The sequence below is a fragment of the Schistocerca nitens genome, chromosome 8 (genome assembly GCF_023898315.1).
Source record: "Schistocerca nitens isolate TAMUIC-IGC-003100 chromosome 8, iqSchNite1.1, whole genome shotgun sequence".
Lineage (NCBI taxonomy): Eukaryota > Metazoa > Arthropoda > Insecta > Orthoptera > Acrididae > Schistocerca > Schistocerca nitens.
In genome coordinates this window covers 432,337,437-432,357,722 of record NC_064621.1, presented here as the reverse complement: position 1 = coordinate 432,357,722, position 20,286 = coordinate 432,337,437, and the positions used below count along the sequence as shown (strand labels likewise).

Sequence of the window (20,286 nt, the reverse complement as noted above, 5' to 3'; positions counted from 1 at the left end):
AATCGTTTTTCAGATTTATGAAAATGTTACCACACGTCCTGTGTGCCAAGTTTACGTATGAACTTAGTCAAAGGTAACAATACATTAGATCCTTATCAAGAAGTAACCTTTGCTGACAGCGGGTCTCAGTTACGGGAAGTGCGAGTGTGCGTGTGCAATGTTCCTGTGATCTATAGTAAGATATTAAATGCCGAATGTAGCATATTTTTAAAAAAAATTGCAGCCTGCTTTTTTTCTTTAGTTTGTGTGTTAAACTGATCGCTAAAGAAAAATCAGTTTGATGTCACGAAATGTATTTATCTCTGTCTAATTACGATAAGCTGATTTTACCATGGTAAAAGCGCAATCCACAAATAACCAAATCACAAGAATAAACACTGAAATATAAATTTTTAATCGTTTAGTGTAGCGCAGCAAATCGGTAAGCTGTTTATCTAGTTCGGCATTTTCGACATAAAGAAAGATTTTGTTACTTTTCATCGTTTATTGTTAAGTGTGATTTGATAGATATTGACGGTACGGAGACCATTAACAGACTTCGTAACGTACAACTATATTGTTACATAACATATGTTATTAGGTCTATGGAAATGTAAAACGTGTCGCAGGTGTACTGAAAGCGATAACAATTCAAATGAAACACAAAGAAGTTATCACCCGCTGTTGTATTTTAACCAGTGGCATATGATTGTAAACTACACTTAGGTAATTTAGAGCACGGAGTCGCTTCTGAAACCGCAGATGAAACGTAGTTTGAATTTGAAGTTTTGCAACAAGCAGACATTCATTGTTTACCTGTCTCACCAAATATAATACATGTTATATGTGTTACTGCAGAAGACTACAAAAAATTAACATTTTATACACGAATTCAATTAGATAACGCGTTAGATTATTTTTCTATAAGGGCGATTATCACTGTAATGTCGCCGTCCAGCAACAGAATGTTTGAGAAAATTAAGTAGGTACGTGGTTCATCTTAAAGTAGTCTGATTTAAGTCAGTCATCGCAGCATGCAACACAGAAGAAAATTAAAATACATTCCGGAATATTACAAATAATTTGCATTTCTGTTATTGTTAACATGGGAACTACAAAGTCACTAAATTAATTATTCTCTGCATTATTATAATATACCACGTAAATGATAGGAGCTTGTTTCGTTCTTTTGGATTTCATCCTTTGATACAGTTTCTGATGCTGTGCTTCCAGACTAACTGTATTTTGAATGATAAAATTCACCATAGATTAGTTCCCAGACGTAGCTACCTTATTCCATGATTGCATTTAGCCTTCAATTGTTTGTCTTTCACATCACCTTTCTTATTCGTATTAATTAAGATAATGATCTTTGCCATTCAAATGCTCTCCTTGCTTACCTTGTTGGCATTTTGCCAACTATTTTCACCCTGCGGTCTTTTTGGCATTTTGCCAACTATTTTCATCCTGCCAGCCATTTCTTCATTCTGTCAACTACCAAATATTTTACTTAGTAAAGGTGCCAAAAAGAAAAGTAGTTGTCATTATATCTCCCATTTGGGAACTTATGCCATGCAATTCTGTCATAACCTAGAATGAAATAGTCAGGAGTCATAAAAAATGTTCACTAGGCCTAACTGTTTTTACAATTAAAGTAGAAAAACTGCTACTCAGTAGTGCAGTTTAGATGACACTACAATTAAAAAGTACTAGTTGGTACAGACTGGTAGCCAGCTTTTCTGACACAGATCGTAACCTCAATCGAAGAACAATGAAATGTATTCGTTAACCTAAGGATTGCATTACAGAATAATGCTGCAATACCATACCATAGTAGTCTCTGTTCTCTGATCAGTCTCTAGGCACGTGTACAAATGTTTGTGTTTAAGTGTCTGGCAACCAGAAATATTTATCTTCTAGCAAGTTGTAACTTCCACTTCTTCTTCTTTTTTTCTATCATGTTTTGGATTAATCAGGTGTATTTTTCTGCTCTCTAGAAATATTGGCTTCATATGTAAGCAGTTAGATCAGGAGCATCAAGATTTACTATGCATACAAAAAAATAGTGAACTCAAATACTTTTATAATACTTTAAGAAGTACATTGTCAACAGTAATCATGCTCTAGTCACACTTAACCTCTTTTGCAGGTAACCTAGAAGTCTGTTATGTATGGTTTTAACCTATAGATCAAACAGGTTTCCTATATTCTTTGAAAAACTATTGAATGTTTAGTGTGTAGAAAAAAGATTCAAAACAACATGAAGATTTCATCATGATTTGTAGTGTTAAACTCAGTTCCCAGAATTGTTGGACTTGCGTATCATATCCTTAGTTATCTATATTTGCTAGGCATCAATTTCTATATGCTAATTAATAATCAGTAGTCTGAAGCTACTGTTTTTTTTTTTTCATATTTTGAGGAAATTGTGTTCGCATCTTGTTTCACAATTAGCCTGTGTGTACTAAACCCTGCAAGGTTTCTTCTGTCTTCAGATTTCTACAGTGATAATTCACTCTGGTTAAGGTGCAGAAAAAAGCTGCTCCTTTGAAAGAAATGTGGTGCTTCTTCAGTTTTTTTTAAGTAATTGCTGTTTTATCTGCTAATGTTTGCTTAATGTCTACACAACGTTACAGACATTTATCCAATAGTAACAGCTACCTACATGTCTCAAGAACAGAGGCCTGTTTACAGCAATCATTGATATTTGTAAGTAACACACACACACACACACACACACACACTGCAGCATAGTCTGAAAATATCAGAATAGTAGTCAGTCAATCAGAATTCATAGACAATGGAGATAACATTTATCCACAGGAGCAGCTAGAGTGGAGTGAATTAGGAATGACAATGGGCAACTTTTAAAAGTTGATTATGTGATTCTTCTTCACACTGAAAGTTGTCATTGTTGTTGTTGTTGTAGTCTTCAGTCCTGAGACTGGTTTGATGCAGCTCTCCATGCTACTCTATCCTGGGCAAGCTTCTTCATCTCCCAGTACCTACTGCAACCTACATCCTTCTGAATCTGCTTAGTGTATTGATCTCTTGGTCTCCCTCTACGATTTTTACCCTCCACGCTGCCCTCCAATGCTAAATTTGTGATCCCTTGATGCCTCAAAACATGTCCTACCAACCGATCCCTTCTTCTAGTCAAGTTGTGCCACAAACTTCTCTTCTCCCCAATCCTATTCAATACCTCCTCATTAGTTACGTGATCTACCCACCTTATCTTCAGCATTCTTATGTAGCACCACATTTCGAAAGCTTCTATTCTCTTCTTGTCCAAACTGGTTATCGTCCATGTTTCACTTCCATACATGGCTACACTCCATACAAATACTTTCAGAAACGACTTCCTGACACTTAAATCTATACTCGATGTTAACAAATTTCTCTTCTTCAGAAACGATTTCCTTGCCATTGCCAGTCTACATTTTATATCCTCTCTACTTCGACCATCATCAGTTATTTTACTCCCTAAATAGCAAAACTCCTTTACTACTTTAAGTGTCTCATTTCCTAATCTAATCCCCTCAGCATCACCCGATTTAATCTGACTACATTCCATGTCATTACTGTCTGTTAATCCTTGATCTTTCTCATTTCCTTTGATTCAGCAAAGTGGTACATTTTTTTTCTGTTATTATGCCGTATAATACACAATGCTATCAGTGCACGTGTCAACAGGAATTTCTGTTAAAAAAGTGTATTGTTTTTCAGTCATTAGCTTCATAGCTAAAGTGATCCTCAATTTCCTATTATTATTATTATTATTATTATTATTATTATTATTATTCTCTCCTCTGCTACTGTATGTTACTAATACAGCCACAGTCTGTTTCATTGTGCATTGCACTTAATACAATATCATTTACTTTATGTTTTCACACTTTCGGTACTAGATGTGTTATTGTTTTTATTTACATTGTCACCACAATATTTTTTTCTTCCCTTTCCTTATCTGTGCTTTTCAGTCTGAACAGAAACATTAGTCGGTTCCAGTCAAAAGTTGCTTCACAATATGGGATGATAAATTTAGTTCTAAATGTACTTCAGTGTCAAGGAAAATCTCAAAAACTGCAGCACTTTTGAAACTTCTTTCTTTTTTTGGTTGTCCTCAGAATTTATTCTTATGGATTCTGACAATTTGTTGCACCATATTGAGCTACCGATAACAGGTGGGTGGGTCACTTTGATGGCTTACAAAAAATGATACATGTGCACACACACACACACACACACACACACACACACACACACACACACACACACGCCACTAGGGGTATACAATGAGATAATAGTTTTTTGTAAGAACATCATGAGAGTTATCCCTCTACAGTTTTTACTCCTCCACACTTCTTTTCATTACTATGTTAACTAGTCCTTGATGCCTCAGGATGTGTCCTATCAATTTCATCATCATCAGTTTTCTGCTATGGTAGCATGTCCTTTGCCTCTCCATTTTCTGTGATCCATTGTTTCCTTCTTAAGGCCGCTGTATGTTGTACTGTCCATCATGTCATCCAGTATATGAAATCTCTTCCTTCCTCATTTCCTTTTCCCTTCTACATAACCTTCTAAAACTGTTTTATCAGTCTGTCATTCTTTCTTAATATATGCCCAATCCAATTTCTTTTTCTTCTTTTTATTACATCTATTAACTGTCTTTTCTCTCCCACACTTCTCAGTACCTCTTCATTTTTACTCTGTCCATCCAACTTATTCCTTCCATCCTCCACCATATCCTCGTCTCAAAAGCCAGCCTTTCTCTGCCTTTCTTCCTCAGAGTCCATGTTTCAGTGCCATACAGAAGCACACTCCATACAAAACATTTTAAGAGTCTTTTCCTCAGTTCTCTGTCCAGACTGCTGCAGAAAATTCTCCTTTTCTTATAAAATGCCTCTTTTGCCATTGCTATCCTTGTTTTAATTTCTGTGCTGCACTTCCAGTTGGTGTCTAACCTGCTTCCAAGATACTTAAAATTTTGCATCTGTTCCAATATTTGTCCATTCAGCATAATTTTTATTTCTTTATTTCCTTTCTAGTGCCAGTACTTTGGTTTTCTTTGTGTTAAGTTTCATTCCATAATTTTTTTCAGTTAGCTTCAACAGTGTCCACTAAATACTGTAATTCTTTTTCCTTTGTGGCTAGAAGGACCATGTCATCAGCAAACCTCTTACACCCTACTCTTCTTCCTCCAATTTCTACTCCTTTGTCATCTATTGAACATTGGTCAATGATATTTTCCAAGTAGAGGTTGAAAAGGGTAGGTGATAGACAGAATCCTCGTCTTACTCCTTTTCCTGATACGATCCAGTTTCTCTCACTTTAACTGAGGCTTTTTGATTCAGATATAATGAGTTTACAGGCCTTCTGGTTTTCCAGTCCTCTTTCTTTTCCCTCATTATAGTCGCCCGCTTGTCCCAAGCCACATTGTCAAAAGCCTTTTCTAGGTCGATGAAGTACATATCGAGGTCTCTTCCTTTTTCAATAAAATTGCATCTCTGGTGCCCGTATTCCATCTAAAGCCAAACTGCTCCTCGCTAAGATTCTCCTCCATTACTTGTTCAAGTAATCTTAACATCACTTTGGATGTATGTGAAATGAGGCTGATTGTCCTGTGCTCACTGCATTTCTTGGTTCCTTGTTTTTTCGGCAATGGAATCATTACTGTTGTCAGAAAGTCCTCAGGCCATTCACCACTGTCATAAATTTTTTACATAACGTCAATATTTCTCTTATTCCATCTTGGTTCAAGCATTTTAATATTTTTCCCAGTATTGTATCTGTACCTACTGCTTTGCCATTTTTCATTGCAGCTATGGCAGACTTTACTTCTTCCATTATGATGGTTGGTCCTTTCTCGTCATCACTTACACTGTTGAGTGTTTCAAGTTCAAGAGTTTCTGGTTTGCGATCTGTGTCATATAGCTCTTTTAGATATCCTTTCGATCTCTGGAGGACATCTTCACGATCTTTGTACACTACCTCTTTGTCTTTACTCAAAATTTCCATAGTAGCCCTTACTGCTCTGTTTTGATCCCATGTCATAGTTTTTACTCTGTTGTACAGTAAGTCTTATCTTCCCTTCCTGTCCAGTTCGTCAGTTGCATTACATTCCTCATTTAGCCATTTTTTCCTAACCTGCTCTGTTTCTATTCACAGTTCATTATTGAACCTTCAGTACATTTTTCTTGCATCTTCAGTGTTCTTGTTTTTAAATTTTCTTCTCTCCTCCATCTTGGAAATCATTTCTTGTGTGACCCATGGTTTTTTTGCCCTTTTCCCTTTCACATATCCTATATTTTCCTGTCCTGCTTTAATGATACCTTCTTTCAGCATATTCCAATACTCGTTGACATTATCTGGTGGTTCTCTGTCTCATAATGTGTTTAGAAACTCAAGTGACAACATTTCTGCAATTTGTCCTTTGTTGGATCTTATCTTCTCTAGATCCTACTTCTTCACCATGGTCGCCTTCTCCAGTTTTTGCATTCTTATTTCTATTTCTACCATAAGTGAGTTGGGTCAATCCAAATGAAGTGGTCCAATAAAAATTAAGTTGGTTGCTTGACCATTTTAAAATGTTTTAATTTTTTTATATGTGATTACACTATAATTGAGGAGTTCGAAACAGGTGTTTTTTTTTTTTTTTTTTTTTTTTTTTTTTTTTTTTTTTTTACTGAATGGAGGCCATTTTCGTTTGTAAGTGCACAGTGATGTTTCAGTTAAGAGGTGTTAGCTAAAATATGAATATCTCTGCACTGGGTTAAGTTACAACATTGCAATTGACTTGATTGTTTTTAAAAAAGTGTCCTCTACAACATTAAAAAATAACCAGTCAAAATGACCTCCAAAGTTTGGTATCCAGATTATAAAAAATTCACTTTTTAGGCCCAAAAATAACAAACAAGGAGTGATATATGAGAGAGTATTTTTTTTCCCTATAGTTAGATATCGTACACTACTAGTCTCATATAGAGCAAGAACACTCACAAATGTTTCCTTAATTTTGTATGAATTTTTGAAATTAGAAAATTTTCAGTTTTGTAAAGTTTGGATTAGGTATCTCAGGTGGGACTGAATATAAAAATATGATTTTTGTACAGTTTGTACACCTATATGATAGTGACATACTGTAAAAATTTCAACATTAATATCTGACTGTGAACAAAGATATGAATTTTTGAAAATGAGGAGATAATTCACATTACTATATGACTGATCTTATGGCTGTTGCCTATTCATGTGTGATTTGGTGAGATACAATCAGTTATTACTGAAGTAAGGTACTGAATTACATACAAAAAGTGGAAACATAACCGAAATTCACATTTATATTATTTTGACATACTTTAAATAAATATTTTCAATTAACGTCCTTCTAGAAGCGGTTGTTCCTAAACCTGGTGGTGAATGTTAAGAACACTTATTTCTTCAGACAGCTTCTGTGATAAGACCTCCCAGTTGCTGTGGTAAGTTCAAGCACTGAAAGTTTCCTTGAAACATTTTTCATTGGTATCCAAACTTTGTCACTAGTAGATTTCTTGAATGATGTTCTTGGGCCAGCAGGGTGGTAAAAATGCACAAAAACATCATTGTTTTCCAAACTTATTCTTTCAACCTCTGCAAGCCACCACTGTTCATCATACACCCATGCCACTATGTCATTTAACGTTAAAGGCGGAGAGGTAATTTTACTGACACAATGATACTCATAAATTTTGGTTTCTGGTATTACATAGCATCGAACTAAGTTTTCTGCAATGCCAAGGAATGTGTGGAAATGCCTTGTTCCTTTTATTGCTATACAGTTTTCAAATCTAGTTTGAAGTGTTGTTTTCAAATGCAGAACCACTTCTTCTTTCTTGGTCAGAAAAAAGGTAATACCTTTAATATTATCCTTGCAAAAGACTTACATGTCCTGTACTGTGAGAATTTGGTCTGTGGTTGATCTTTGTAGGCTGGCTTTACTTACTTCACGTTTTGTTGTAGCCTACCTCCTACTCCATCACATGCATTTTTACCATGGCAAGATGCAAAAAAGTACCATTCAGCCTTCAACCCAAAGTCTACTATGTGGTTGCATAGATTTGAAATATCCTTTTTGTTCTTATACTGACTACCACTTCCATCTGAAAAGGATATCAGCTTGTCAACCATGGGAAAATTTTCTTTTATGTAATTTATTACGTGCTTTTGAAACACATGTACAGCCAAAGCGTTGTGCTCCAAGTAGTCGCTTAGAACACAAATTGAAGAACTGCAAACTTCATCTTTCTCATTTTGAAAGTAGAGAATAAATGGATGCACTGTTGCCTGGTCATTGACCCAGTGGTGCCCTTGTATTGCATCCTGAATCACAAATGTAAAATTTTCTGCAAAATCAGCTATAACTATGCATTCAGTTTCATGAAGTTAGTCTTTTTTGTCCTTCAAAAACTTACTTTGTATTTTAGAAACATAGTAGTGAGTTCTGAGTTTTTGTTAGTTATCAATTAAAGACTCAAAGTACTCTTCCTGAGATTTAACCACTGTTATCATTTCTGCCCTGTCAGTTGTGACCCACTGTTTGAAGGTAATACTGTCTGGCATTTCCTCATCATATTCGTGAAACAATTCAATAACGGTTTCCTTACCAGGGCATTTATTACACAAACTCATCATGCAGTCATAACTGTTAGTGTCACAGACCATTAAATCGAGTAACTCTTTGTAATAAAGATCACTGAGTTTTGCACCTGCAGCCATCAGTTTGACATTTTGATGATATAAACAAACACATACAGAGTGTGTCCCTGAGGATCCAGCCAAAATACACCACTTAGGGCGAAGGTCACAAAATTTTGACCTTCCAATTTTGCGTTCAGGATGAGAAGTTTTGAAAGCTACATAAAGTTCATTTAAATTTGACAGCACTAGTCGTTTCTGCTTCGTTACTTTAACTCCATTTATAACAACTCTTTTTCTATCTTTGCAGCCTGGGCACATTCTACTGTTTTCACCATCTTCAAAAAACTGCTGGATCTTTTTAATTGTTTCTTCACTTATACCTACTCCTTTCTTCTTTCCTAAAACTGGAAGCATACCTTGCTCTTTCACTAATTTTCGGGTTAGTTTAACCAAACGATGAGAAATGTTGAATTCATGAACTATTTTTTCTCTTGACCATGAGTCAGGGAGCGAACTTAAAATTTTAACTTTTTCCTCTTTAGACGTCACTGAACATTTGATTTTTATTTCTCTATTACACTCAAATATTCAGTGTCAGATGATGCTGGTGGTAGGTTTTCTTCTTCTTTAGAAATAATGTTGCTATCTGTATTATTAAAGCATGATCCCAAGTCTTTTCTAATTTTGTCTGAAATTTGTTGTACCTTATTTTCAATAGCTGCTTTTTTTTCTGCTATTTAATTTTATGATTTTCGAGGCAGGAGATATGTCTAACTTAGAACAGGCAAAATCCAATATGCTAACAGGCTCCTAATTAGGAATATAAATGTCATTAACAAGGTTACATGATTCTGGTTCTGGATTCACAACAAATATTTTTGAGTAACAATTTCGGCACAGGGAATTTCCAGGAATCACATTACGTTTCACTTGGGAAGCAGTTTCACTATCACATAATTTATTTATTTATTTATTTTGATCCAACATCAACTGATTACAAAAAAGGTTTTTTTTGTTCCAGTCTTCTGGATAAGTCAGAGCCTTACTTACTACGGTTACATATTATTGGCTGGCACTTTTATCTACACTACTTTTTCTAAATTTAGTTGAGAGAACAGAGTTACATATATGGACTATACATAAAAAATTGTTATTGCCATACTTTGATTAAGGAATCTACAGTTTGTGACATAGTATTCATATCTGACATTCAAATTTACAGTTTGAGACACAGTCTAAGATCTAAGATTACATATATTTTTAGATAGATGGTCTTCCATCATACAAGTTTACTAAATCTAGAAACTCATCTATTGAATATACAGGATTGTTTAGGAGCCATAATTTTAATTTTGTTTTTAGTTTTGTAATGGGCAATTTGGAGATATTGGGATGGAAGCAATTCAGTAGTTTTATGCCTGCATAGTGAGGGCTTTCTCATAGAGTGTTGTTCTATGAGAGATGATGTGGGGTCTCTCTCTACCTCTAGTGTTGTGATCGTGTATTTCTTTATTAAGTGTTTTGTTACTGTTTACTGCCATAATGATTATCTTCAGTACATACAGATTATGAACAGTTAGTATTTTAAATTCTTTAAACAAATTTCTGCAGGACTCCCTGGCACATTTCTTTCCCATAATTCTAAGTGCCTTCTTTTGTAAGATGAGTACACTTTTCATATTACCTTTACTTCTTTAATGAGGACAACTGTTCAAGTTGTATTTCCCTCAAACCTTTAGTAATATGTTTTTTATGAACTTTCAAGTGGATCGCAGCACTTTCTTCCAAAAATGTGGTTGTACTTCAAAATATATTACTTCTCATGATACTCACACACTGATATTACAGAAGAACTTACTCGAAATTTAAACAAAGTTTGTCTAACTTCATCATAGTCATTGACATTTTTCAAGTTTCTTGAAACTGAACCATAAACTGTTTTGTGACACACTTCACTTGCTATCTCTCCAACAGAGCACTGTTCATCCATGTTATTGCATTCCAGTTAATCTCTCAAAATTAATTACAAATTACACACAGGACAAAGTACATCACACATTCTACACTCTCGATGAAGTATGTACATCCACTCTAACAGAGGTTTCTGAACAGACTGACTACAACAATGCCACACCTAGTAATAATGTACTTCTACAATGCCACACCCAGCAATAATGTACTTCTTTATTGACAGTAAACCCAAATGTAAATAAGCATTTTTATTACCATAGAACAAATGCGAAAGCTCCTATTGTTTATATTGTATTATTAAAAATAAATAAACTAAATTAATATTGAGTGATAGTGTTAACTAAATATATGTCACAATTAAATTTTATTTCAATGAAACAATAAACCATTTAAATAGGCAACAGCCATAAGATCAGTTGTAGAGTAATGTGAATTATTTCCTTAGTTTCAAAAATTCATATCTTTGTTCACAGTCAGATATCAGTGTTGAAATTTTGACAGTACATTGCTATCATATAGGTGTACAAACTGTGCAAAAATCATATATTTATATTCAGTTCCACCTGAGATTACTAACCCCAAACTTTACAAAAAATGAAAATTTTCAAAATTCAAAAATTCATAAAAAAATTAAGGTAACATTTGTAAGTGTTCTTGCTCTGTATGAGACTAGTAGTGTATTATATCTAACTATAGGAAAAAAATAGAATCTCATAAATCATTTCTAAAAACAATCATGTCAATTGCAATGTTGTAACTTAACCCAGAGCAGAGATATTCAAATTTTCGCTAATGTTTCCAGACTGAAAAATCGTCACGTGCCTGCAAATAAAAATGGCCGCCATCCAGTACAGTATAGGTGCAAGATTAATTATTGAAAAAAAACTGTTTTGAACTTCTCAAATAGAGGGCAATCACATATAAAAAAATTAAAATATTTAAAAATGGTCAAGCAACCATCAACGGACCACTTCATATGGATTGACCCAGTTGTGGTCACTATTATATCTGCACCTGGTAATGTGTGCACCTTCTTGTTTCCATTCCTGTATCTTCCTTCTGCCAGTATAAAATCAATTTGGTTTCTGTATTTATCTCCTGGTGATTTCCAAGTGTATAGCCTCCTCTTGTGGTTCTTGAACCATATATTTGCCACTATCAGCTGCCTTTCCCTGCAGAAGTCAATTAGCAATTCACCTCTATCATTTCTCTTTCCAAGACCATGATTGCCAACTAGGCCTATGTTTCCCTTTTCCCACAATGGCGTTCCAGTCTCCCATTACTATTTTGCAGCATTTTTTATTTTCGTCCATTACTCTCTCAGTTACATTTTGCATTTCCTCTACAATCTGGTCATCATGTTCTGAAGTTAGCATATACATCTGGACAATCAGTATATTTTTTGTGCTCCTTTCAGCCTTACACCAATAACTGGTCATTTGCATAGTCCACATACTCCACACATTTAGCCAATTCCTTTGTCATAGGCCTAATCATTCTTACTCCATTCATTCCTTTTACTTCTCCTCCTGAGTGGTGCAATACATATTTATCTGACTGTAACTCTACACATCCATTCCATCTTACCTCAACAACTCCCATGAGGTCCATATGATTCTTTTTCATCTCTCATTTTGGGAGGTTGTCTCCTATTAACTCTTTCCTCACCAATTTGTTTCTGTACCTCTTCCTTGGTTACCAGATACATACATCTAATGTTCAGCATGACACCAAATAACTAACTAACATTATGTGGAGCCTGTTATTTCTATTTAATATGAGTCCCACACTAGATCAGTATTCTAGGATGGGTCGCACGAGGGTTTCGTATGCAGTTTCTTTTGTAGACTGATTACATTTCCCAAGTATTCTACCAGTATGTCAAAGTCTCGTTACCGAGTCTAGGTGACAGTGAGATGAGAGATATGATACTGCAAGAACTGGACAGAGCACTGAAAGACCTAAGAGGAAACAAGGCCCCCGGAGTAGACAATAATCCCTCAGAACCCTTGGAAAAGCCAGTCTTGGCAAAACTATTCCACCTGGTGTGCAAAATACTGGCAGGCTTCATGAAGAGTGTAATGATTTCAGTTCCAAAGAAGGCAAATTCTGACAGAAGTGAACAGAAGAATGGAAAAACTGGTAGAAGCCAACCTCAGTGAACAACGGTTTCGGTTCCATGAAATTAGGAACATTCAAGGCAATCTGACCGTACAACTTAGCCTAGAAGATAGGTTGAAGAAAGGTCAGCTCATGTTTATAGCATTTGTAGATTTAGAAAAATCCTTTTTACAGTTTTAACTGGCCTACACTCTTTGAAATTTGAAGGTTCGAGGGACAAAATTCAGAGTGTAAAAAATTATTTGCAATTTGTACCAAAATCAGACTGCAGTTACGAAGGTCGGAGGAATGCAGGGTAAGCAGTGGTTGAGAAGGAAATGAGACAGAGTTGTAGTTTGTTCTCACTGTTATTCAGTCCGTTCGTGGGGCAAGCTATGTAGGAAACCAAGGAGAAATTTAGAAAGAGAGTTCAGGAAGAAGAAATAAAGACTTTGCGGTTTGTCAGTGTCATTGTAACTCTGTCAGAGATGGCAAAGTACTTGAAAGGGCAATTGGATGAAATGGACAGTCTTGAAAACTGATTATAAGGTGCACATCAACAAGGGTAATAGAATGTAGTTGAATTAAATCAGGCAGTCCAAAGGGAATTAGACTAGGGAATGAGACACTAAACATAGTAGACAAATTTTGTTATGTGGACAGCAAAATAACTGATGATGGCCAAAGTAGAGAGGATATAAAATGCAGACTGGTAATAGCAAGAAAACCATTTCTGAAGAATAAGAATTTTTTAACACCCAAAGATGGCATTTTCCACTTTTGTTGTATTAGTTTTATTTGTTCATAACTAATTTCAGCCTTCAAGGCCATTCTCAAGTGATTTTTTTGGGTATACTGAAATGTCAGTGTCTTTAAATCTGTTTTTCTATTCATGTGGTTCATAACTGCTGTCTTGTCCTGTCAAACAAGCAAGACAGCATTTGCGAACTGAAACGAATGAAAAACAAAAATTTAGAGACGTTGACATTTCAGTATAACCACAGAATCACTTGAGAATGATGTAGAGGACTGAAACTAGTTGGGAATAAATAAAATTAATACAGCAAAAGTGAAAATGCCGACTTCTGCCAATAAACTCATTGCTTTGGTGCACACTATTAAGAAAATCAATTTAAGTATTTGTGTGAGTGTGGCTTTGTGTGGAAGTGAATTGTCAGACATAAGCAGTGTAGATAAGAAGTGAATAGAAGCTATTGAAATATATTGCTACAGAAGAATATTGAATATTAATAAAAAAAGAGGAAGTAATTAACTGAATTGGGAAAAAGAAACTTTTGGAATAATTTGACTAAAAGAAGGGATGTGTTGATAGGATACATCCTGATGCACAAAGGAATTGTCAGATTGGTAAGAGAGAGTAGGGGGGGGGGGGGCAGAACTGTAGAGGTAGATCAAGGCTTGAATACAGTAAGCAGGTTCAGATGGATGTAGATTGTGGTAGTTATGCAGAGATGAGGAAGCTTGCATGGGATAGACTAACAAGTAGAGCTGCCTCAAACCAATCTTTGGACTGAAGACCACAACAATGACAACAGGAATTAACAGATCCTGTCATATGATTGACCATGAGATAAGAGTTATATTTGAAATCCATGCTGTCTTTGCATTTTACAGGAAGGTGCTGATAAGAATATTTTAAACAGAACTAACATTTACGGCATTGGAACATCTGATTTTGCAGCTCTGCTAAGAAATAAGATTGATTATGTCATCCCCCAGAACTGGAAGTGAATTTGTATGTTTTCTGTGTTAATTTTTAGTTGTAAATCGACTTAGTATCCTTCCAGATATGAGGAAATAATGGCATTTATTGCAAGAAAAAAATTCTTCCCAGCTACTAAACAGAAAGAAGGCGAATAGTTATAAAGGATTATCAAACAATGGAAAATCCAGGATTGAGTGTAACAATGTTACGAGAAGGAAAGCTGAGACCGTATAGTGGAGATGCTGTGTCCCAGATGGGCGCAACAAAAGGACTCTCACAATTATAGCTTTCGGCACACGCACGCACGCACGCAACTCACACACATGACTGCAGTCTCAGGCAACTGAAACCACATTGCCTGAGACTGCAGTCGTGTGTGAGAGTTGTGTGTGTGTGTGTGTGTGTGTGTGTGTGTGTGTGTGTGTGTGTGTATTGTTGACGAAGCCCTTAATAGCTGAAAGCTATAATTGTGAGAGTCCTTTTGTTGTGCCTATCTGCGACTCAGCATCTTCGCTATATGGTGAGTAGCAGCTTTTCTTCTCATAATATTGTTATAAAGGAGAATGATAATTATTTCAAAGAGAAGGTTAATCAATAGAATTGGGCCGGACATAGTGATGGTGCAACTGGTCATAATTAAATTGAGGAAAATAAACCTAATCAGTATAGTAAAACCTTACTCCACAATCAGACTCATGACACCAGATGATGCTGTTAAACTGCTGTGTAAGGCTTTGCTCCAAGACATCAATGGACACCATGTGAAGAGGCAAAGAGTTACCACACTGCTCTCGGGCAGATTGTCCAAACTGGAGATATTATTTCTCCTTCAAATAACTCCATAGTTTTCCTCATAAGGTTGAATGTACCCCAATATGGTATCCCAAACAATGAAAAGTGATTGGCAATAACAGGAATGGAATCGGGCTTGTGCATGAAGATCTGGACTTGACCACCAGATGCAGAGGCTGACATAAAAATTTTAACTTATTACATTTGTTTCTCTGTTTCATCTACAGCTTTTCCACCTCTTGTGAGTGATGTGTGATAATTTCATAACACTTTCACTTTTCATCTTAATTTGTACTGTATTTTAATAATAGTTTTGAGTATTATTAATTATAATGTGAAAGCTTTCTAATATCCTCCTCATGTTCAGTTGTGTCGCTTCCATGTGACTATACTACTGCATCTATTGATATTATTTTTCTCATTTCAGGTAGATAACTGGCAGGCAGGCAATGTTGCTGACCTGTGTTGGTTAAGGAACATGCCTGTCAGCCCCACGCGTACTGTTAAGTGAGAGACATGATTGAACCAAGCTCATCAGAAGAAGAGAGTGAGGGAGAGCACCAGGAAGAGGAAATACAGCAGGAACAGCAACTCCACCATGGGTTGCGTCGTATGGGAATCACACCTGTCAGTGCCGGATCGCTGGCGCTGGAGGTGCCAGCTGCGAGAGCCAGGTCCTTATCTTCAGCGAGTGCTGTTTCATCAGAGACACTGAGACTTGCGTCAAGCAGCTCAAGAATTGAACCACTACCGAGACCAGCTAGCCCAAGCCCTTCAGCAGCAAGTGAGAAAGTGGAAGCTGCGGATCCCCAAGAAAGACAAGAGAGGGAAGAAGAAGAAAGGAAAAGAAGAATTCAGTTGTATGTGTTCATATCAAGATGCATTGCTTATCCATTCAATGCAAAACAACCAACAGATATGACTAGGAGGCAAACAAAAATTACAAGACAGCAACTGGAAACAATACAGGGACGATTCATAAGTTTCCTGAAAGGTGACACACAAATTATGGCTGATGAGGCCTTTCAAAATGCTGTGCAAAGTTATTTTGATGTTTTCTTGAAATCAGAACGAGTTTTGAAGATGGTCCAATCAGGAGCTTGCTCTCAATATGATTTTCGCGAAGTTTTCAGAAATAACATTGAAAAAAGGGTCAGATCCCTTCCAGAGATAGATGGACTCAGTAAAGAAACTGTTCTCACATCCTGGATGGCTAAATTTGATTGCATACTAAAAGTTGGTGAAGAAGATACCAAACGACCACTAAAGATGCAGCAGCAACCATTGAATAGTGAACTGATCCTTTCAAAGGAACAGCTGTATGATATGTTCCAACAGATTCTTGGTGTAAAGAAATTTGAACATCAGTTACTGTTCAATGCCCTACAGCTTGACTCTGCTGATGAACAGGCTGCTGCGATAAGAAGGGAGCTGGATGGCAGAATGCAGAAAGTCTCAGAAATGGAAAGAAACAGGAAACTAATGCCAAAGTTTGTATTGAAGGAAATGGAATCTTTGTATGTTGAAGAGCTGAAATCTTCTATAAATCTTTTGATGGCAAATTTAGAGTCATTGCCAGTTTCGAAAGGCTCGGTAGATTCAAAATATGGATTACAAAAACTGAAGCGGTACAACCACAGATCTCATGGTTCGCTGTCAAAACTTGAAGGAGCTACAGCGGACACAGAAACACATCTCACAAAAATGGATGTTGTCCTCACATTTCAGTTAGAGGTGGTTGTTATGGAAGTGAAGGGCTTAAAATCACTGGCTCCAAATCGTATTGTATATTGCACAATGGAAGTTGAAGGTGGTGAGAAGCTCCAGACTGATCAGGCAGAGGCTTCCAAACCAATGTGGGACACTCAGGGTGACTTTTCTACCTCACATCCCTTACCGGCTGTGAAAGTAAAGCTTTTCACAGAAAATCCAGGAATGCTGGCTCTGGAAGATAAAGAACTGGGTAAGGTCATTTTGCATCCTACACCCCTGTCCTCAAAAGCTCCAGAATGGCATAGAATGACAGTTCCAAAAAATGTACAAGACCGTGATCTGCGCATTAAAATTGCTTGCAGGATGGACAAACCTCTCAACATGAAGCACTGTGGTTATCTGTATGCCATTGGAAAATTTGTGTGGAAGAAGTGGAAGAAAAGGTATTTTGTTCTGGTTCAAGTTTCTCAGTATACATTTGCCATGTGTAGCTATAAAGAAAAGAAGTCAGAACCCTCAGAGATGATGCAGCTTGATGGCTATACAGTTGATTATATTGAACCTACAGCAGATTTAGAAGGTGGTAGATTCTTTTTTAAAGCAGTAAAAGAGGGAGACAGTATAGTGTATGCAAGTGATGATGAAAATGAATGCCATTTATGGGTAATGGCCATTTACAGAGCAACTGGTCAGTCCCATAAACCAACACCCCCTATAACTCATGCTGCTAAAAATTCTACCATATCTAAAATTCAAGGAGATGCTGACAGAGCAAGGAAACATGGAATGGAAGAGTTCATCTCGGCTGATCCTTGTAAATTTGATCATTCTTCACTGTTTAAGTTATTACAAACGTTAACACTTGATTATAGACTTGGTGATCCATATTGTTCTCTGGGTTGGTTTAGTCCAGGACAAGTCTTTGTGTTGGATGAATACTGTGCAAGATACGGTGTGCGCGGTTGTTATCGCCATTTGTGCTACCTGAGTGATTTACTGGATCGAGCTGAAAAAGGAATAATGATAGACCCGACTCTTATTCATTACAGTTTTGCATTTTGTGCAAGCCACGTTCATGGAAACAGACCAGATGGTGTCGGAACTGTAACTCATGAAGAAAATGAGAAATTTCAAGAAGTTAAAGCACGCCTCAGAATTTTGCTTGAAAATCAGATAACTAGCTTTAGGTACTGTTTTCCTTTTGGAAGACCAGAAGGGGCTTTAAAAGCAACACTCTCTCTTCTTGAACGTGTCTTAATGAAAGACGTTGTTACTCCAGTGCCTCCAGAGGAAGTTCGTGGAATGATAAAAAAGTGCTTGGAAAAGGCTGCCCTTGTTAACTATATGAGACTGTCAGAAGAAGTTAAAACAGATGATGAACTAAATGGTGAGATAATCGTGTCACCTAGTAGAAAGTTGGATGATCTCATACATCTTGCTGAGCTTTGTGTCGATCTCCTCCGACAGAATGAAGAACACTATGCAGAAGCTTTTGCGTGGTTCAGTGACCTACTTGTGGAACATGCTGAAATATTTTGGTCACTGTTTGCAGTTGACATGGATCAGGTATTGGCGGAGCAGCCCCCAGACACCTGGGATTCATTCCCCCTCTTCCAGGTAATGAATGATTATCTAAGAACAGATGACAACTTAAAGAATGGAAGGTTTCATCAGCATCTCCGGGATACATTTGCTCCTCTTGTAGTAAGGTATGTTGACTTAATGGAATCATCCATTGCACAGTCAATCCACAAAGGGTTTGAAAAGGAGAGATGGGAAGCAAAAGGAAATGGATGTGCTACATCAGAAGATTTATTCTGGAAGTTGGATGCATTACAGTCTTTCATAAGAGATCTGCATTGGCCAGATAATGAATTTAGACAGCATTTAGAACAAAGGCTGAAACTGATGGCTTGTGATATGATAGAGTCCTGTATTCAAAGAACAGAAGCTGCATTTCAACAGTGGTTGAAGAAAGGTGTCACATTTACTTCAACAGACTATATCATTCCATCCGAAATGTGTGCTATGGTGAACGTTATTCTTGATGCAAAAAATCAGTCATTTAGTCTGTGTGCAGTTGATGGTGTAGATGTCCATCAGTACCACACCAAAATTGATGACCTTATTGAAAAAACATCTGCTTCTATGAAGCAGGGCATGATAAACAAGCTTCTCTCTGTTTTGGAAACAACACTGTCAAAACTTTCAAGATATGATGAAGGAAGTTTGATTGGATCAGTGTTAAGCTTTGCAAATGTGTCAGGTTCTGGAAAAGATTTGGGTCAAGCATATGTTAACTTTACCCATAACTGTATGGACCAAATAAGAAGCAAAGTTAGTGATGAATTGTGGATCTTAAATTTCTTCGAACAGTGGTACACAGCCCAGACACAGTTATTGTGCAACTGGCTTTCTGAAAGGTTAGACCGATCTTTGCATTTTTATCAGTGTACGTGTTTGGCTCACATAGTTAAAAAACTGTACTCGGACTTTGAACTGCAAGGTGTTATGGAAGATAAATTAAATTCAAAAACTTATCAAAGGATTTCCCAAAGAATGCAGACAGAGGAAGCCACATGTGCTCTCACAATGAGCAGTTGTCAGGAGGAAGAATCTGCAAAATATGTTGAAACAGGCAGTGATGACGGTGGTACAAAAACTAAATCAAAGATCACAGTTCGAGAAACAGTTGGTGAAGACGGAAATTATGTCTCAAAGATAACTAATGTAACAACAAATGTTGTTGGTAGGGTCGGAAATGTATTTGGAAAGGGTATTGGTGGACTCACCAATAAACTTGGTAGTGGAAGTTGGTTTTAATTCATTGCATTTACGATTTGTTTTGTGATCTAAGTGCAGACCTGTTTGTATCATTAAGACTTTTTTGTCTTTTTTATATTCTTATAATGACTGATCTTTACCTGTGATTTCATACTCCATTAAAATTATCATCACTCAGAGGTCATATACATTAATTTATTTATATGTGTGTACAAATAATTTTCTGTAAATAACATAAACATTCTACCTGAATTTTTATATAAACATATACATATAAGATATATTTGTACTTCTGTTCAGATTTAAATAAGAGCTGTTTGTGTGATGTGTATTACCTGATGAACTTTGTAATAGCTTTCGATGTGTAAAATGTGTGTACTGTGGGGCCATGTATTTAAATAAAAGTTGTGAATAAGTGTGTTTTACTTTTATGTTAGCAAAATTTTAAATGATCCTGACATTTACCAGGTAATTCAAGACAGGTACAATGTTTCGCTGTCAATAATATGTTCTGTAAAAGCCAAAGAGAAATACTACCATCA

At 36.3% G+C, this 20,286-nt stretch overlaps 1 protein-coding gene across 3 annotated transcripts; it reads left to right on the top strand.

Moving 5' to 3' along the window:
- Positions 1-20,137, top strand: LOC126198476 (calcium-dependent secretion activator-like). Of its 3 annotated transcripts, none has more exons than XM_049934835.1 (2): positions 1-73; positions 15,675-20,137. In XM_049934835.1, exon 2 carries the CDS (start codon positions 15,764-15,766, stop codon positions 19,781-19,783), a length of 4,020 nt encoding a protein of 1,339 aa, XP_049790792.1. In that variant the 5' UTR covers positions 1-73; positions 15,675-15,763; the 3' UTR covers positions 19,784-20,137. The 3 variants fall into 3 exon arrangements, with proteins under 3 accessions (XP_049790792.1, XP_049790791.1, XP_049790793.1); XM_049934834.1 differs by having other exon boundaries at positions 45-175; XM_049934836.1 differs by lacking the exon at positions 1-73 and adding an exon at positions 947-965.
- The last annotated feature ends 149 nt before the right edge of the window (positions 20,138-20,286 follow it).